Here is an 18462-nt window from a genome sequence, read left to right as displayed (position 1 = left end):
TTTAAGTTTTAATGTTGCTTCTTACTTTCAGTTAAAAAAAAACTTATTTTTTTTATTTAATCAGGACTGAAAGAAATTACACCTTCACAAAGGGCAAATGAGAAAAGGAGAGCGGATCATCAGTAAATGAACTTGCCAGCCAATAGTATATGAAGGACGTCACCAATCATCTAGAATTTACCCTCTGCCCCCCCCCCCATGAACGATACTAATGCCTAGTCTGCTGTTCAAAACATACATATCCATTTTTATTGAAATCATAAAGAAGTTTGTCAATAGTTTTGACCAATCGAGACCCCCCCCCCCTATACCATTTGAAAGGCATGAATTTATAGGAAGAGCACCCCTCTCCCTGCACCATTTGAAAGACATGAAATTAAAGGAAGAGCCCATTTTTTAAAAATTAATTACATAGACAGAAAAATTACGTACGAGTACATGAATTTCATACCTTTTCCGAAATCAAAATAACATTTTTTTAGTCACTTTATTAAACGCATAATTTTTTAGCAAAGAATCATTGCATAAATATTAAATATTTAATATATATTTTATCAGGGGCGTCGTTTCGGGGGGGGAGGCCATAATTTGGAGATAATGTCTATTATGTAGCTCATGCCCCGTAACTATCCGGATATGGACCCCTCTTGCTCCCCCCCCCCCAAATAAAAATGCTGAGCTACTTCCCTGTATTTCATATAATAAATATTATAATGTTTATGCTAAAATGTTTATGCACAAATAACGTTTATGCACAAATAACTAATGTTTATGCACAAATAACAGCATGGTCATTATTTTGCAAAAGTTACTAATAGAAGGGAGCGGCATCTATTCACTTACAACCATGCTGAATTTAAAGAAGTAGTGAACTACAAGACAAAGGATTTGTAAATCATGTTGGCAAAATTTCAGAACAACAAAGGGTACAGGAAGTCATTGAGGGGGCAATTACCCGTGCAAAATTTAGCATTTAAGTTATGGTAATTGCGAATTAAGGGTTGTAAACATCAGATTTATAGCTTAAGCGCAGTGTGTTATAGAACTATATTCGCGGAACCAAATCATGATATATGATGCAAGCTATAATTATCTATTGTTAGAATTCTTCGTTAAAAAATCAAACCGTAGTTTTTTAACGGGTAGGATTAGGGCTTTTGATTTCTTAAGAATTTTCCAGAGAGAAATTTTGGAATGGCAAAAATAGTGAAGTACATTCACACTAATCGCTATTCATTGTAATTGATTAATATGATGGACACTTACTTTTCATATATTTAGTCGGAATTCTGAGGAAATCAAAAACCCTAGCTTAAAGCCTTAAAAGAATGTACGTACATAAGGGGAGGGGGCTTAGGAATTGTTATTGCTTTTACTTTTTTCCTTGCCCGTTGTCCTTGCTTTTACTTTTTTTTTTGTCAAATTTTGTACCCCCAAAATATACCCCCCCCCCCTTGAAAGACTTCATGTGTATGTACCTGACCAAATTATGACAGACATTTGTCTTAAAACTGAACCTCCTTCCACCTCTCCCAAGAAAGATTAGACACGGCTCCAACGGATTAAAATATAAGGGTACTTGTCAATTAGCTGGAACCCACGCGAGAAGTGAAGTTTGGCTAACGCTAATGAAATAAAACAAAATAGGATGAAAATATAATAGTTAAAAAAAATCAACTATATATTTGCACACTAAAGGTAAAGCATAGCATATATTAAATACCTAACCTAGGTATCTTTTTTCCCCTAAACCCCAAAAAACAAAAGTTTAAATATTGTAAACGCAGTGACACCACGGTTTGCAATCCAATTCTCTATTGAAAGAAACCCGTTTGACTAGTTTCTTAAGCATTTTCCTATATATTATATCACGTGGGTTCCAGCTAATTGACAAGTACCAATATAAGTTTAGATCAAACTTAAAACCAATATTTACTCAAACCCCAGCAGCTATCTCCAATTTTTTTACGAAGGGAGGCAATATTGCAATAATTGTAACGATAGTGTCAGGGTACATAACAAATAAAAGAAACTGAAGAGTATAATCAGTTGAAGAAATTTAGCGGAACTCAAAATTCGACATTCGAATATTTTAAACATATATCAGATGTCCATAAACAGGCAAACTATATATATATATATATATATATATATATATATATATATATATATATATATATATATATATATATATATATATATATATATATATATATATATATAAAAATAATTTTTATTGCCCATCATAATGTACAAAAGCACACAACTGACAGAGTAGGAAACAAACATAACAAGACAAAATGAAAATAAATTCAAATATATATGGAAATACCGGAATGTATAGAAATACATTCCGGAGAGTAGAATAAAAAATTAGAAGCTTTCAAAACGACTCAGCTCTTCTTTGGATATCATCTAGGGGCTAGTGATTGCTAAGAGCTCGGGACGCTTTATAAAACAGGACATCGGAACTAGAATTGCGATAATCAGTGAGAGGGTAAACTAAGGTAACAACGTAATTTTGCATTTTGAACTCCCCGGAATCGATCTGGCAATAGTTCATTTCGCACAAGGATGGCAGCGCCTCCGCTAGGTCGATCCACATCAAAGTGTTTGCCAGCATTAGAGTAAATACTAGTAGAAGTGTCAATGTTTAGTAGCTTAAGACTGTCCGGAGTTAGCAAATGCTGTTGCAGACATGCCACGTCATTCACTTTACATAGTGTTTGTATCAATGGGAGCTTCAGAATAACACCTCCGTTTATTCCACGACGTTATCCTGAGTCCTGTATTCGTTTTTAGGGACGCAAAAGCTTCTGTGCTGCAGGCCATTCGTAAATGTGCCAAGGATGATCATTTTGGGAGCACAGAGCACACATGACACTGTTCTGGCAAGGGGAGTTGCGGTTACTCGAATACCCCTTTTGTCCACAGTGGGAGCAGCAAACGGTAGCTTTACAGGCACCAGATATATGCCCACAAACCTGACAGTTGAAGCACCGAGGAAGCAGGGGTAGATATTCAACAATTTTAAACGGTTCATATTCGATAACAACATTGATTACTGATGATATCAGTATTGCAATGACGTTGTCACACTTGTCACACTTGGAAAAATTGAAGATTTTCATGTACGGAGAAACATTAAATTGCTTAGAGGAAAACACTGGTAATTGCAAAAATATTTGTATATATTTTGACAAGGGATTACAACAATTCCAAAACCATAAAGAAGAAAACCAAAAGTCATATCCAGAATTTTTTTTTCGAAGGCGGTGGGGTTACAAAAGTTTTTTTTCAAGGGGTTTTTTAAAAAAAATTCAAAAATGTTGTTTTTGTTCAATTTTGTTGCGTTTTTACGAGTCGGACAAACAGTTGGAGGGGGGGGTCAAACCCCCTGGATACGGCCTTGTATATACATATAGACCCTGGCGCCGCGCCGATAAGGGAATACCGGCGGCAGCGGGAACAAAAATAGCAGCGGCGACGCGCCGACGAAATTTTATTTGCGCCACCACTGATGAGATGTCGGCGGCGCGCCGCCACCAAAATCATTGTTGGCCGTAAAAATTTTATGTTTTGATCAGTCTTTCTCAAATCCCAGCTTTTAATTTACAACAGATTTGGGCCTATTCACGAGTCAGAAACTTGGCTAGAATCGCTGGCTGGACGCTGGTAATCTTCGTTATTAATAAAGAGAAGTAGAAATCTGGTAAAAAAGAAATGGCTGTGGCATTTGAGAACCCTTGCATAATAGTTGAAATATCTAATAGCTATGTATTCCTAACAGAATGAATTATCAAAATTAGTAGTATTTTTTTCATCGAGCAACCGTCACTATCGATAAGAACTCTCACCATTTACATCGCAGCTGGGTTGGCAGGAAAATCTTTCCCCTTAGCTTTCACACCATCAAACATCCAGAAGGAATTTGGAAGGTATATCTCCTTTCAATCCAGATTGTTTTGATAATGAAGATCTGGTGGCAAATTGCCAAGCTCATCAGAGGTTCTAACTCCAGCCCCATCCCTACATGCACTGCCATCCTTTCACCTAATACTTTCAGTAAGCCCAGTGATTTTGCAGCCATTGTGTAATAGGATAGTCACAACTGAACAAGTACAACCACGTCCCAGTACCACCAACAAAACAAAATACTTCAAGGAAGAAAGAAGGGCAGAACAACAGTGCTCACTAATACATCAGTGAAAGTCAAGATTGAAGCTGCCTTTGCTACAAGGAAGGCAAAGAAGAGGTGGAAAAGAAAAAATGAAGCAATAAAAGCAAGCAAAACAAAGAAGCAGGCTGCGAAGAGATTTGATGAGAATACAGCATTGAGGATAAAAATGAAGCTGAAAAGGTTCAGACTGGTACTGTTGATAAAAAGTTAGACAGTACTCTTGGGTAAGATAGTGAAAAGGAATGTGAACTTAGTTTTGATTTCTGTTGCAGTTGACAACTTTGTAAAAGTCATCTACAAGGGCCATTAGGGAGAAGGTAGAACCTACTACAGAGGTCAGTGTGACGACTATGAGGGGTGGGAGAGGTAATGTGTGAAAGTGGCTGGAACAGCCAGATCATATCTACTACGAGCAAGATCATATCCAAGCCTGTTTAATTATGATTACTCTTTTTCACAACACATGTCAGTGATTGAATCTGTCAAATGATTGAGATATTTCAATTTTAAGATCCTTTGTCCAAGATTGGGCAGTAGCCTATTTTCCAAGATTAGAATCAAGCTAAAAATTTGCAATTATAATCAGGCCTCTAGTATTAACTGTTTGTGTATTTAAAATGGTTACTATTGTAAGTTGGTTGAACATTGAAGGTGATGAAATACTTATAAAGAAAATTTAGACAGAGTAAGTAGAGAAAAATTAATTTTCCAGGCGGTATAATAGATTTAACTATTGAGATGGTGCTTAGGGATACCTGCATTTGCAATTTCCTTCCCATTAGTTTCTGTCGATGTCTAAAATAGGCCCCCCTCCAGTAATTAGACACCTCCTAGTCTGCTCCTGGTTATTACACCTCCAGTGGTTTTATGACAAATAAGGAAACACATCACTTGTCCCCGATGTTAAATTCAGAATTTAACGGTTAGGAACTTGGAATTTTCAGAACCTCCCATTTCAAGTAACGCTGCTATGTCACAGAATCCAAGCCTCAATATTTAAAAACACCTGCCTATGGCAAGGACTCAAAAAATATTGATACTTTGCTATACCAAGGTGTCTTGAAATAGAGGTCCTTAAATCTCAAGTTTCTCTACCTAGAATTTATTCGGGTGTCTGTTCGAAAGACAACTGTCTATTCAATGGATGCGCTACAAGAACTATTGCTAACTAAAAAGTCTCCCTGAAAGCACAAGAAATTCTTGCTAAATATTTGTCTACGCACTTGTTTTTTTTTTTTTATCTTTGAAAACCGAACTTGATTCCTAAGCATGAAAACCGAAATCCTTAACCACGCAAGAAAAGAAAAGCTCCAACATTGCGGTTGATACTATAAAGAATTGGTTCAAATTAATTCAATTAGCAGAAAGCCGCCGCAGGCGGCCGGCGGCGCGCCGGTGAAAGTACGACACTTCGCTGGTGATCGACCGGGCCTCTCGTCGGCGGCATTCGATGCATGCACAGGTGCGGCAACGGGGTCTGTATATATATATATATATATATATATATATATATATATATATATATATATATATATATATATATATATATATATATATATATATATATATATATATATATATATATATATTAGTGGACATACCCAAAACCTTGGGGGAGGGGGCCTAAGAATTTTTCGGGAATTAAGTGCTTTGAAAAAAGCATATTCACACGGAAAAACTCTATCTTCAAAATTATTTGGAGATCTGGTCCCCGGTGCTTGATCAATACGGCAACCACTAATTTAATTTAACGAGTCTCATTATGCATCGAAAAGCTACAAGTATATATTTGGAATGTTGCAACTTGAAAAGTCGCAGTCACTCTAAAATTTGAACACGATTTTCCGCAAACAAAAGGTTGATTTTATACTACGCACAAATAAAGATTGCCCATACATAGTTCCAAGAGATACCATCATGATTGGCTAGAAAATACTGGAACAGTACCAGAAAAAGATGCGAAGCACTCACGTATGCATTACTTAAAATAGTATACCTCAAACCGGATTAATAATTGGAAGTCGTATGACGATTTAAATGGCAAAGGATTTGGTTATAAACCAACGGCTTGCGGTTAAATGACAAGCCAAAATCATCTACATAAGTGCGTCAAAACGTTTCCAATCATGGACTTTAACTTTTTTCTTGCCAGCTGTTTCAAAACCACAGGACGTGTTTTTCCAGATCAGAAACTAAAAAGTACTTGCTTTTACGGGTTTTCTTTCAAAAGGCGAATTCTAAACAGACAAAGGCACGAACACATTTCGCAGGGGGATAGTCAAAACAGGAAATTACATTTGAAGGAGATAAATTTACGGTAGGCTAATCAATTCTAGCGGAGACAAAAGTTTTCAGAACGCCAAAAGCAAGCAGATTGTTGTATATTTTTTGGGGAGGGGGTAAATAACTGACCCCTCTCCCCAACCACCGCCAAATACGGCTGGATGACAGATTTAAACCTTTTACATAGTCTGCATTTCTTGTCATTACTACTACTACTACTAAAAACTGACTGCAGCATCAAGCCACCTGAGGCAAACACAGCTACGCACGCTCCTCTCGATCCCGATCTACCCCATGCCTCCCTCGTTACACCCTCCTTTCCCCCCATTAGGGAACGACCTGCTTTTCGTCTGGCCCTAGATGGTTGGCCGAAAAGGACGATTTTAGGCAATCTGTCATCCTTCATCCCCAGAACCTTGTCTTAGCCATTTCAACCTTTGTCTCATTATAGCCCTAGAAAGCTTGATAGAACAACATTTAGCGTAACAGATCCGACTGTTTCAAATACACTCGGTCAGACGGGTACCCCAAACAATCCGCTTCTGTCATTGATTAAATAAATAAAAAACAAGTTTTTTTAACTGAAAGTAAGGAGCGACATTAAAACTTAAAACGAACAGAAATTATTCCGTATATGAAAGGTGCTTTCCCCTCCTCCAAGCCTCACTCTTTACGCTAAAGTTTGACTCTTTCTCACAACTTTATTTTTAAAACAATAAAAAACTGTACCGTAGAGCGAGGCGTTGAGGAGGGGACAGCCCCTTTCATATACGGAATAATTTTTGTTCGTTTTAAGTTTTAATGTCGCTCCTTACTTTCAGTTAAAAAAACTTGTTTTTTTATATTTAATTTCTGATCGTTTTTTAGTTAATGTAGCTTTTATTTTGGCTCACCGTCATTGAATAATTAAAACAGAATTTGCATATTGATTTTACTTTTCTTGTGCTAAATGGCTTTCCAATAAACCAAAACCAATACTATATGTAAAAAATGGGCAAAGTTTATAACTTACAGCCCTTCCCCTGGGAACTATGGGGCATTAAGTCATCCTCAAAGACATATTTATTAGATTTTCGACTATGTTGAACAAAATGGCTATCTCAAAATTTTAATTGGGTGACATCGGGAAAAAAATGAGCGTGGGAGGGGGCCAAGTTGCTCTCCAATTTTTATGATCAGTTAAGAAGGGCACTAGCACTTTTAGTTTTCGTTCAAATGAGCCATATCACGATATTCTAGGACTACTGGATCGAAACGATCACCCCTGGAAAAAAACAACAAAAAAAAAACAAATAAACACGCATCCGTGATCTTTCTTCTGACAAAAAATACAAAATTCCACATTTTTACAGATAGGAGTTTGAAACTTCTACAGTAGGGTTGTAGGGTTCTCTGATACGCTGAATCTGATGGTGTGATTTTCATTAAAGTTCTATGACTTTTAGGGGTTGTTTCCCCCTTTTTCCGAAAACAAAGCAAATTTTCTCAGGCGTGTAAGTTTGGATGGGTAAGACTAAACTTCATGAAACTTATATATTTGAAATCAGCCTAAAAATTTCATTCTTTTGATGTATATATTTGTATCAATATTCCGTTTTTTAGAGTTTCGGTTACTATTGAGCCGGGTCGCTCCTTACTTACAGTTCGTTACCACGAACTGTTTGACAATATATATCACTGGCAAACGTATCTCAGTGCAAAATTGAATTTAATCCCGGTCTGTGTCCCAATATCAACTACACTGACATTTTTCTAATGAAATATCACCTGCCTACGAAATAGCTTTGAAACTCTGCGGTTGACCACATAATTTCCAGGAACATGGATCATGGCAAGGACATGTTCAAGTGCAGGAGTGAGTGGAATGTGGAGATATGAACCAACTTACCTAAATTAACTCTGAGCTTAGCAAGCAATTCGACTTTTTCTTTATTGATGAGAGAATCGATTTCTTTGTCAGTAAGTGCTCCAGATTCAGCAGGACAATCGCCGTCAGGACAAGATATTTCGCAATAGCCTGAACCAACAGAGTGGCTGACATACTGAGATAAACACTGAAATGAAAGGTTTATTAGACTAATTCTAAGGAAAAAACGTTGAAAATGAGAGGTGGAACCTCAGAAAAAGGTGATTAGAACCAAACATTAGAACGTGAGAATAAATATTACGTAATATACTACGCTCAACTCGAATATGGCCAAAATTGGGGATGGGTTAAGAAAGTAATACTCCAACACACCAGTGGTGTAGAAGGTCTTGTGACACCCGGGGAGGAATTTCAACTTGTCACCCCCCCCTCCAACAAACATTTAAACATTGCCGAGTCATATTTATGGCGGGAAGATACAATTAAAAAAGCTATTTGAAGTGTTAAAATTAAGGAGTGACAGGAAAAGTAAATTGGGTCCTGTATAACATTGGTATGTAAACATCTTAATGTAAATAACTTACATAAATTTAAGCAAAATATAATATTTTTATTCATATTTACATTATTATTACAATATCAAACAATACCATTTTAGTTCGTGGCTTACATTAAGCAAGGCTAAAATGAGCAGGGGCTTTTATTATAAACGTTTTAAGAGGAAATACAAGGATAGCTCTAGCTTTCGTATTTTATTATAGGCCTATCCATGTTCATGGATATCCATGCCAGGGCTGTTTTTTTTAAGTTTTTGTTTGAGTTTTTTAAGGCCAACGAAAATAAGGACGAAAATAAGGACGAAATTTAAGGAAGACAACCGCTTACTATTTAGGACAATAATTAAAGCAACTTCAGAAAAAATCGTAGCCAATGACGATTCTGATATAAAGAATAGAAACATCCAACTTAAAAGTTTCACTATCTGGTACTGGTTCCCACTCGCACATATACTGTTTCATATCTATGCAATACTAGGCCCGTTCTTTTGCACTAAGATCTTACATATAAAATCTCACATCTTTCTGCAAAGATTTCCGTTCTTTTAACTCATCTTTGTTCTAAGATCTTACAGCTCACTGATGTTAGCAGAAAGTGTGAAAGACGCCATCTTTCTGCCACATAGAAAAATGATAAGAGAACGTTGATGATATACTCATCTTTGTTCTTAGACCGCTGATCAGAGCAGAATTATGAAAGACATTTGCAAATGAACGATATAAGATGTAAGATCTTAGTGCTAATATTTCACTTTTACGCGTTCTTTGTCAAAAGATGTAAGATCTTAGCACAAAGATGAGTAAAAGAACGGCCCTACTGTTTCAGCCCACCAGTCTTGACCTGAATATCTTCACCGTTTTCTCCTGATTTTGACAAAGAAAAGCAAATGGTTTTATTCGCCAGCAAGGAAATCGATAAACGAGATGTGAGTGAATTCGGATAAGGCGGTATGCATCCCACATAGGAGAAGTATAGTACGTGTGGCGTAACAAATGGTGCTCTGATGGCAGAGTGGGTGACCTCTCGTTCCATCAGTCCTTTATGCAGGGGTACCAATGCATGAAAATATAAGAGGGGTTAAACGACGATATAAAAAAACATTAAAAACAATCTAGGGGCGAGTAAGGCAATAAAATTTAAGGGCCAGTTGCCCCACCTCCCAACTGGTGCCTCGACTTTTATGAAAAAGTTTGATAAAAGGCAAGAACTGATCGGTATAATTATTCTACAACATTTTTTAACGAGAAAACTAGTCAAAAATGGATGTATCACAAATATTGTATTTTTTTAATATTTCTGAGCTCTCTTCAGTGGAAAACTTTGAACACAAGGCATGGCATGATTATCACCCTTTTCTGGCTTGCAGACGTGCTGCCAAAATTACTTGATGATTTATTTAAAGCTAATTAGACCAGTTTGAATATGTTTATCATTTTGCTATTACAAAAAAATGTGATGATTCCATGATATTACTTAAAACATTTCGTAACAGTCAAACTGCGTATCTTTAAGATAAACAAAGTTTGACATTATTTTAAAATTCAACAATTACATTTGTATCTATACTTCCTTCGCATTGCAAAGAAAATATACAGATAAAATAAGAGATTAGGTCAGAGATAGCTAGACTGCTAGACTAGAAGTCAGTATTATGGTTACAGTGGACGTAGCAACATTATGAAAAGCAAGTTGCGGCAAACAGCAACGTAAAAATAAAAATGCGTTTTTGAAGATAATGTCTAAAAAAAAACAATTCCAATTGACACTGGTTTGGAGATGATTACTACTTATTTAAAACCAACTTTATTTTATTTCATATTCAGACGAAGAAATCTCCGAACATTTCGAAGTAGACTTTAAAACCCCTTGAAAATGCATATAAAAATTTTTTTGATGTGTTTTTCTGTCTACCTCCCCCCGCCTCCAAACAAAAATACTGGATACGGCCCTGGTGCCCATTAACACACTTGACCAGAAAGTTTAGTCGATTAAAGCAAGTACGAATCAATAAGCTCTTCAATTCTTGATGCATTATATAAAAAAAGGATTTTTTGACCACCCTTCCGTGGCCTAAACAACAAAACTATGCCCTAGGTCCCCCACATGAGAAGGGCTACCGCCACCTCTATCCCTACTCTTTAAATCAAAATTAAATATTCGCAGAAGGGTGCTTGGAGAAACAGCTCGTTTAGTGCATTTGTTTACCAAAATAAAGCAGATTTCCCAAATAGCTATTTTTGACACGATAGTGCTGAGGAGCTTTCGCGGTACTGGTGCATTATATATAACACACGATAGAAGTCAAGTTTGGTTAATTCTAATGAAATAAAATAAAATAGGATGAATATATAATAGTTTAGAAACAAATTTTGGCTATATATTTGCGCATTAGGGGGGGGGGGGGGTTATAGCATACATTAAATACGTAACCTAACCTAGGTACCTCCCCCCAAAACCCCAAAAAACAACAGTTTAAATATTGTGAACGCAATGAGAAATCACGCTTTGCAGTCAATTAACTAGCAAATACCCGTTTGACGGGTTTCCATGTCTGGTTTCCTTGTACAGTCTATAGCGCTGTGCTATATATAATGCACCAGTATCGCTTTCGCTCTTTAGCACATATTATCCGGGAAGGCGTCATAACATCGACAAAAAAATCCGTCAGAACCACCAACCGTCACAACATCCAAAATTTTAAAACTTTAGTTTTTTGGGGTTTAGGGGGAAAAGGTACCTAGGTTAGATTACGTACTTAGTATATGCTATGCTTTACCCCCACCCCTTTGATGTGCAAATATATAGCCGAAATGTGTTTCTAAACTATTATATACTTATTACTATTATATAAAATTATAAATTTGTTTGGATGCTATTACGTTTGGTGCTTGTGACGGTTGTTCGAAATGGTAGCACCCCATATTATCCTATATCCCCCGGAATAGTAATACCTTCCCTAATAAAGGGTGGTCGGAGGTTAAGTCGTAATAATCTGAACATTCATTCAATCCATTTTAAGCCACTTTCATACGAAGTTTGAATACATTGGCCTAATACGCTTGATACTTGTATGATACCCCCGACCACTCAAGTTGTTCATTCATTGACGCATTGTAGAACCGATTTTTTTCGTTAGTTTCTTTCAGCTTAGCGTGAGACAAGACAAAGAAAAGTGATAGAATGGAGGGAAAATATGTAACTTGGGCTATGTATTTGCACATTAGGGGTGGAAGTAAAGTATTTGGACAGTGTGAAGTTAGAAAACAATTCTTACTACATAATATGTAGAATAACTGTATCTAACACATTAGGCATGCAGACCCGCTAGACTTTACCCCCACCCCCCTAATGTGCAAATATATAGCCCAAATTTGTTTCTGAAGTATTATATGTTTATTATACTTAGGTATATTTCGTTAGGATTGATCGTCAGAGAAAGAGGTCCTACTTAGATGAAGAATATTATGTCGGGGTTATGTCATACGAGTGCCAAACGCTGTTTTGAGACGCAAGGAATGGCAATTTTTTGGTTCCATTTTTACTTACCATTTTCCCTAATGCTAGCAGCCAACTAAATGCGTCGTAGAATGGGGATCACAGTAGCCTAGTGTTTCTGGCCTCTCTTGTGCCCGGGCCAAAATATTGATTAGCGCTCCCCCCTCTTGATGTCCCAAAAATTTTCAGGCCAGATTTTAACAAAATTTTCAACTGTACCCTCTACTTTATTTTATTAAAAAATAATATTACAAAATGATTATAATTGTTAGATAATTTATTTAAAATTTTGTGCCCCTAAAATTTCTTCACCCAGGACATGTACCCCCTCTGTCTCCCCTTAAAACCGCCTCTGGTGGATCATTGGAATTATATTATTCTTTTTGCTTTTTATAAACCCATAATATAGGGTTGTCATAATAAACCCATTCTGACTATGTCAAAATGCTGCGCCACATAGCGTGAAAAATGGCGAATTCTTATATCATATCCAAATTTAGCTAGTGCTAGGAGGCTAGGTAGACTCATTTATCAATACAAGACATTTTGAGTAATTTTTAAGAAAGAAAGTTTAAAGATTATTTAATTTCATAAGGTTTAATATTGTGAGTTTCTTCAAGACCAAAGAGTATTTTTGGCACGATTTTATCTAGAAAAACTGATACACGACATTGGTCACGTTCAGATTTTCAATGAGAAAAAAGAAAAACATCGCAATTATTACATTACTATCCCATTTACCAGGTAGTTTGACATTAAAAGTTGTATCAAAGTGAAATCTGTGGCAAGGTTTTATGGTTTGTTGTCTGATTTCTTAGGCAACCCTGCTTACGTGCGTATAAAAATCTTTAGAATTATATACGCACGATGAAAATCGTTTTTTTTCTGTCATTTTCATTGTTGTCTCTTTTTTTTCGTCTAATAATGCGCATATAATGTACTTTTGGACAAAAAAAACGGCACGAAGTCTCATCGACACGATAATTAAAATACCGGTAAATCAATGAGAAAACGACACCAATGTGTAATGGCAAAATAGGTCATCACCGGGACTAGAACCAGGGTTGCCACTCGGTGGAAAAAATCACTAGATTACAGTTATTTTCTGGTTGAATAAGTGATTTATGTGCAAATTTAGTGATTTGTTTAGGTAATACAAAAAATCACTAGAAATAGTGATAAACAAATGAGTTTAAACAAAAATGAGTAAAAACAAAATCAAATAATCTACCAAGCGTGAAACTACCACAAATCAGCATCAATAAATAAATGAAACCCAAAACTAACAGAAATTACAATAAATAACCGAGTCAAACTCAAAACGAGCAGAAATTAACATAAGTTGGGATCAAAACCCCAAGGCCTTCCCAAGGCCAGAACAAAATTTGCACTTTTCTGGTAGTGCGGGGTCGAGAGTTGCGTGGGAGGATCTTTCCATGGAGGAAGTTTTCATGGGGGAAGGGACATTGCTATGAAAAGGGTGCCGGATTTTCCAGCATTATTTAAAAAACGATCAGAAATTAAATACATAAAAAAAAACAAGTTTGCAACTGAAAACTTTTCAACATCAAAACTTAAAACGAACAGAAACTATTACGTATATGATTGGGTTCGCCCCTAGTTTTTTTTACGCTAAAGTTTTTTTTAGTACTCTTTACGCTAAAGTTTTTTTAGTACTTTCATAAGAGCTATTTATTCAAATTAATTAAAAAAACTTTTTCCACAAAAAGTTTCAGCTGGCTTCGCCCCTAGTTTTTTTTACGCTAAAGTTTTTTTAGTACTCTTTACGCTAAAGTTTTTTTAGTACTTTCATAAGAGCTATTTATTCAAATTAATTAAAAAAACTTTTTCCACAAAATAAGTTTTTCAAAGAAAAGTAAAGAGCTCCATTAAACAAAAATGAGTAAAAACAAAATCAAATAATCTACCAAGCGTAAAACTACCACAAATCAGCATCAATAAATAAATGAAACCCAAAACTAACAGAAATTACAATAAATAACCGAGTCAAACTCAAAACGAGCAGAAATTTACATAAGTTGGGATCAAAACCCCAAGGCCTTCCCAAGGCCAGAACAAAATTTGCACTTTTCTGGTAGTGCGGGGTCGAGGGTTGCGTGGGAGGATCTTTCCAGGGAGGAAGTTTTCATGGGGAAGAGACATTGCTATGAAGAAGGCGCCGGATTTCCCATCATTATTTAAAAAGCGATCAGAAATTAGATTAAAAAAAAAACAAGTTTTCAACTGAAAACTTTTCAACATCAAAATTTAAAACGAACAGAAAGTATTACTTATATGATTGGGTTCGCCCCTAGTTTTTTTACGCTAAAGTTTTTTTCAGTACTCTTTACGCTAAAGTTTTTTTAGTACTTTAATAAGAGCTACTTATTCTAATTAATTAAAAAAAAACTTTTTCCACAAAATAATTTTTTCAAAGAAAAGTAAAGAACTCCATTAAACAAAAATGAGCAAAAACAAAATCAAATAATCTACCAAGCGTGAAACTAGCACAAATCAGCATTGATAAATAAACGAAACCCAAAACAAACAGAAATTACAATAAATAACCGAGACAAACTCAAAAAGAGCAGAAATTTACATAAGTTGGGATCAAAACCCCTATGCCTTCCCAAGGCCAGAACAAAATTTGCACTTTTCTGGTAGTGCGGGGTCGAGGGTTGCGTGGGAGGATCTTTCCATGGAGGAAGTTTTCATGGGGGAAGGGACATTGCTATGAAAAGGGTGCCGGATTTCCCGGCATTATTTAAAAAACGATCAGAAATTAAATACATAAAAAAAAACAAGTTTGCAACTGAAAACTTTTCAACATCAAAACTTAAAACGAACAGAAACTATTACGTATATGATTGGCTTCGCCCCTAGTTTTTTTACGCTAAAGTTTTTTTCAGTACTCTTTACGCTAAAGTTTTTTTAGTACTTTCATAAGAGCTACTTATTCTAATTAATTAAAAAAAACTTTTTCCACAGAATAAGTTTTTCAAAGAAAAGTAAAGAACTCCATTAAACAAAAATTAGCAAAAATAAAATCAAATAATCTACCAAGCGTGAAACTCCCACAAATCAGCATCAATAAATAAATGAAACCCAAAACAAACAGAAATTACAATAAATAACCGAGACAAACTCAAAAAGAGCAGAAATTTACATAAGTTGGGATCGAAACCCCTATGCCTTCCCAAGGCCAGAACAAAATTTGCACTTTACTGAAAAAAATATGAATGTTTTTACTTTTATATCTTTAATAAATCAAATAATTTAACATTTTGATTACTAAACATCAGTATATGTATATTAAACTGACAATGCACATTCATTTGTATTCCATCCTTAATTTATATTTCATCATTTATATTTCATCCTTAATTTCTATCTGGAAATCCACAACGCTGAACAAAATGGCTATCTAAAAATTTTGATTGGATGTGTTTGGGGAAAAGGTGGGCAAGAGAGGGGGGCTAGTTGCCCTCAAATCACTTTCGACTATTAAAAAGGGCACTCAACCTTTGAATTTCCAATCAAATGAGCCCTTTTTCAAGTTTCTACGATAACGCCTTGCTCTTTACGCTAAAGTTTGACTCTTTCTCATAAACTCTATATTTTTAAAACTATAAAAAAAAACTTTAGCGTAAAGAGCGAGGCGTTGAGGAGGGGACAGCCCCTTTCATATACGGAATAATTTCTGTTCGTTTTAAGTTTTAATGTCACTCCTTACTTTCAGTTAAAAAAAAATATTTTTTTATTTAAGTTCTACATAAAGCGGCAAGGGAAATTCCCTTGCCCTAAGATTTGCCAATAGGACTCTTACTAAGAATTAAATGGATATGAACTAGAAGTACTTTCTTTTATTTCAGACGCGAAGAAAATCCTTTGATATCCTCCAAAAGTCAAAATAACTCTTGACTTTTGCTAACCAGTAAGCAAATAGTAGTCGAGGTAAATATTAGATTTAAAGTAAGTTTCATCAAATGAAAGTTAATAACAACCCTAAAACTTAAATAAAACAAACAGAAATTTTCGTATATGACGGGGACAGTGCCCCCCATGATTCGTTCTTTTCGTGTTTCAGTGTTATTCTTTACTATTTACATATCTATAGGCATGAAGTGCTACAACCCCTACTACTACTAACAACTCACTGCAGCACCAAGCCGAAAGCTTGGTGCTTTAGGGATAAGTACTGAACCTAAATTAATAAATAATATGCACAAAATTAATAAAATAATGTATCAAATGAGTCAAAACAGTCAAATGAACCTTCACATTAAAGCTCTTTAAAATTACTTCGCATTCAAATTCAACGGCCCTTGTGTTTGAGCAGTCGTTCTTAAACAATTGCGACAAAACTCAAACTTTAGCGTAAAAAGCGAAGGTTGAGGAAGGAACCCCCCTCCCACGTACTGAATAATTTCTGTTCGTTTTAAGTTTTAATGTTCCCCCTACTTTCATGTACGAAAGTTGTTGGGTTTTTTTCTAATCATTTTTCAAATACCAGGAAATCTCCCCGTATAGAGTTCCCCCTGGGAAACTCCCCTGCACCCTTTGTTCTCCAAGAAACTTCCCCCCTTGCCCCCCCCCCAGAAAATTCCTTTCCCAAAAATTTCCGTTTACTTCCCATCCCATCGCCAAATGGTATCTGTTAGCAACGGGCGAATTACATAACTTACAGCCCTTACCCCAGAGGGCTATCATCCCCAGAAGCATTGCTATTGTACTTTTCAACTATGCTCAATCAAACTGACATCTCAAAATTTTGATTTGATGTCTTTGGGGGAAAAGGGGCGAAGAATGGGGGTTAGTTGCGCTCTAATCTTTTTGGTCACTCGAAAAGGACATTGAGGCTTTTGATTTCCGTTCGAATGAGCCCTCTCTAGATATTCTTGGATCATTGGTTCGATATGATCATCCCTGGGAAACACACAAATAAAAACGCATCGGTGATTGTCCTTCTGGCAAAATTTACAATATTCCACATTTTTGTTGATAGGAGCTTGAAACCTCTACAGTAGGGTTCTCTGATATACTGAGTGATCCAATGATGTGATTTTTATTAAAATTGCTTGATTTTTGACCTTTCGAAAATTGCAAATTTTCTCAAACTACAAAATTTTTAACTGGTTAAAAATGCACGAAAACTTTACTTTAAAAACTTTAAGCAAGTAACGTTAAATTTAGCGACAAATTATAAAAGTAAACTCTCTATGGCTGTACATTCGGAAATCAATTTTTTCCAATTCAATAAGCCCTAGTTACGCAGCATTCAAACGTTCAACGTTAACGTTCATAGAGAATAAAAAATTTAGAGAACAATTGGTTGAAACAAATTAATCAATACAAGACTGTTTCAAAAGCGAAATTATTTTTGGCAGTGAGTTTTAAAGAGTTAGTCAATCAAACAGTTCGTGGTAACGAACTGTAAGTAAGGAGCGACCCAGCTCAATGGTAACCGAAACTCTAGAAAACGGGTTTTTGATACCAATAGATACATCAAAAGAATCAGATTCCAATGCTGATTTCAAATATATAACTTTCATCAAGTTTAGTGATACCCATCAAAAGTTAAGCGCATGAGAAAATTTGGCTGATTTTCAAAAATAGGGGAAAAGACCCCCTAAAAGTTATAGAACCTTAATGAAAATCGCACCATCATATTCAGCGTATCAGAGAACCCTACTACAGAGGTTTCAAGCTCCTATCTACAAAATGTGGAATTTTGCATTTTTTGCCAGAAGAAAGATCCCGGATGCGTGTTTATTTGTTTTTTTGTTGTTGTTTTTTTTCCCAGGGGTGATCGTATCGACTTAGTGGTCCTAGAATACCGTAGGAGGGGTCATTGGAACGGAAATTAAAAGTTCTAGTGCCCTTTTTAAGTGACCAAAAAAATGGAGGGCAACTAGGCCCCCTCCCACGCTCATTTTTTTTCCCAAAGTCAACCGATCAAAATTTTGAGATAGTCATTTTGTTCAGCATGGTCAAAGATATGCTAAATATTTCTTTTAGGATGAATTAATCCACCGAAGTCCCCGGGGGGAGGGCTGAAAGTTATGAACTTTACCCAATG

At 35.8% G+C, this 18462-nt stretch overlaps 1 protein-coding gene across 2 annotated transcripts in view; it reads right to left on the bottom strand.

Moving 5' to 3' along the window:
• LOC148948855 (putative E3 ubiquitin-protein ligase RNF144A-A) overlaps positions 1-18462 on the bottom strand; it is a 154306-nt gene that overhangs the window by 62136 nt on the left and 73708 nt on the right. For both annotated transcript variants that reach the window (XM_089094753.1, XM_089094754.1), the window contains exon 3: positions 8352-8517. In XM_089094753.1, coding sequence (XP_088950879.1) covers positions 8352-8517 — 166 coding nt within the window. The remainder of the gene's footprint in view (positions 1-8351; positions 8518-18462) is intronic.

The sequence above is a fragment of the Artemia sp. Qi Xiang Cuo genome, chromosome 9 (genome assembly GCF_049724085.1).
Source record: "Artemia sp. Qi Xiang Cuo chromosome 9, ASM4972408v1, whole genome shotgun sequence".
Taxonomy (NCBI): Eukaryota; Metazoa; Arthropoda; class Branchiopoda; order Anostraca; family Artemiidae; genus Artemia; species Artemia sp. Qi Xiang Cuo.
This window is presented reverse-complemented; position numbering and strand designations above follow the sequence as displayed.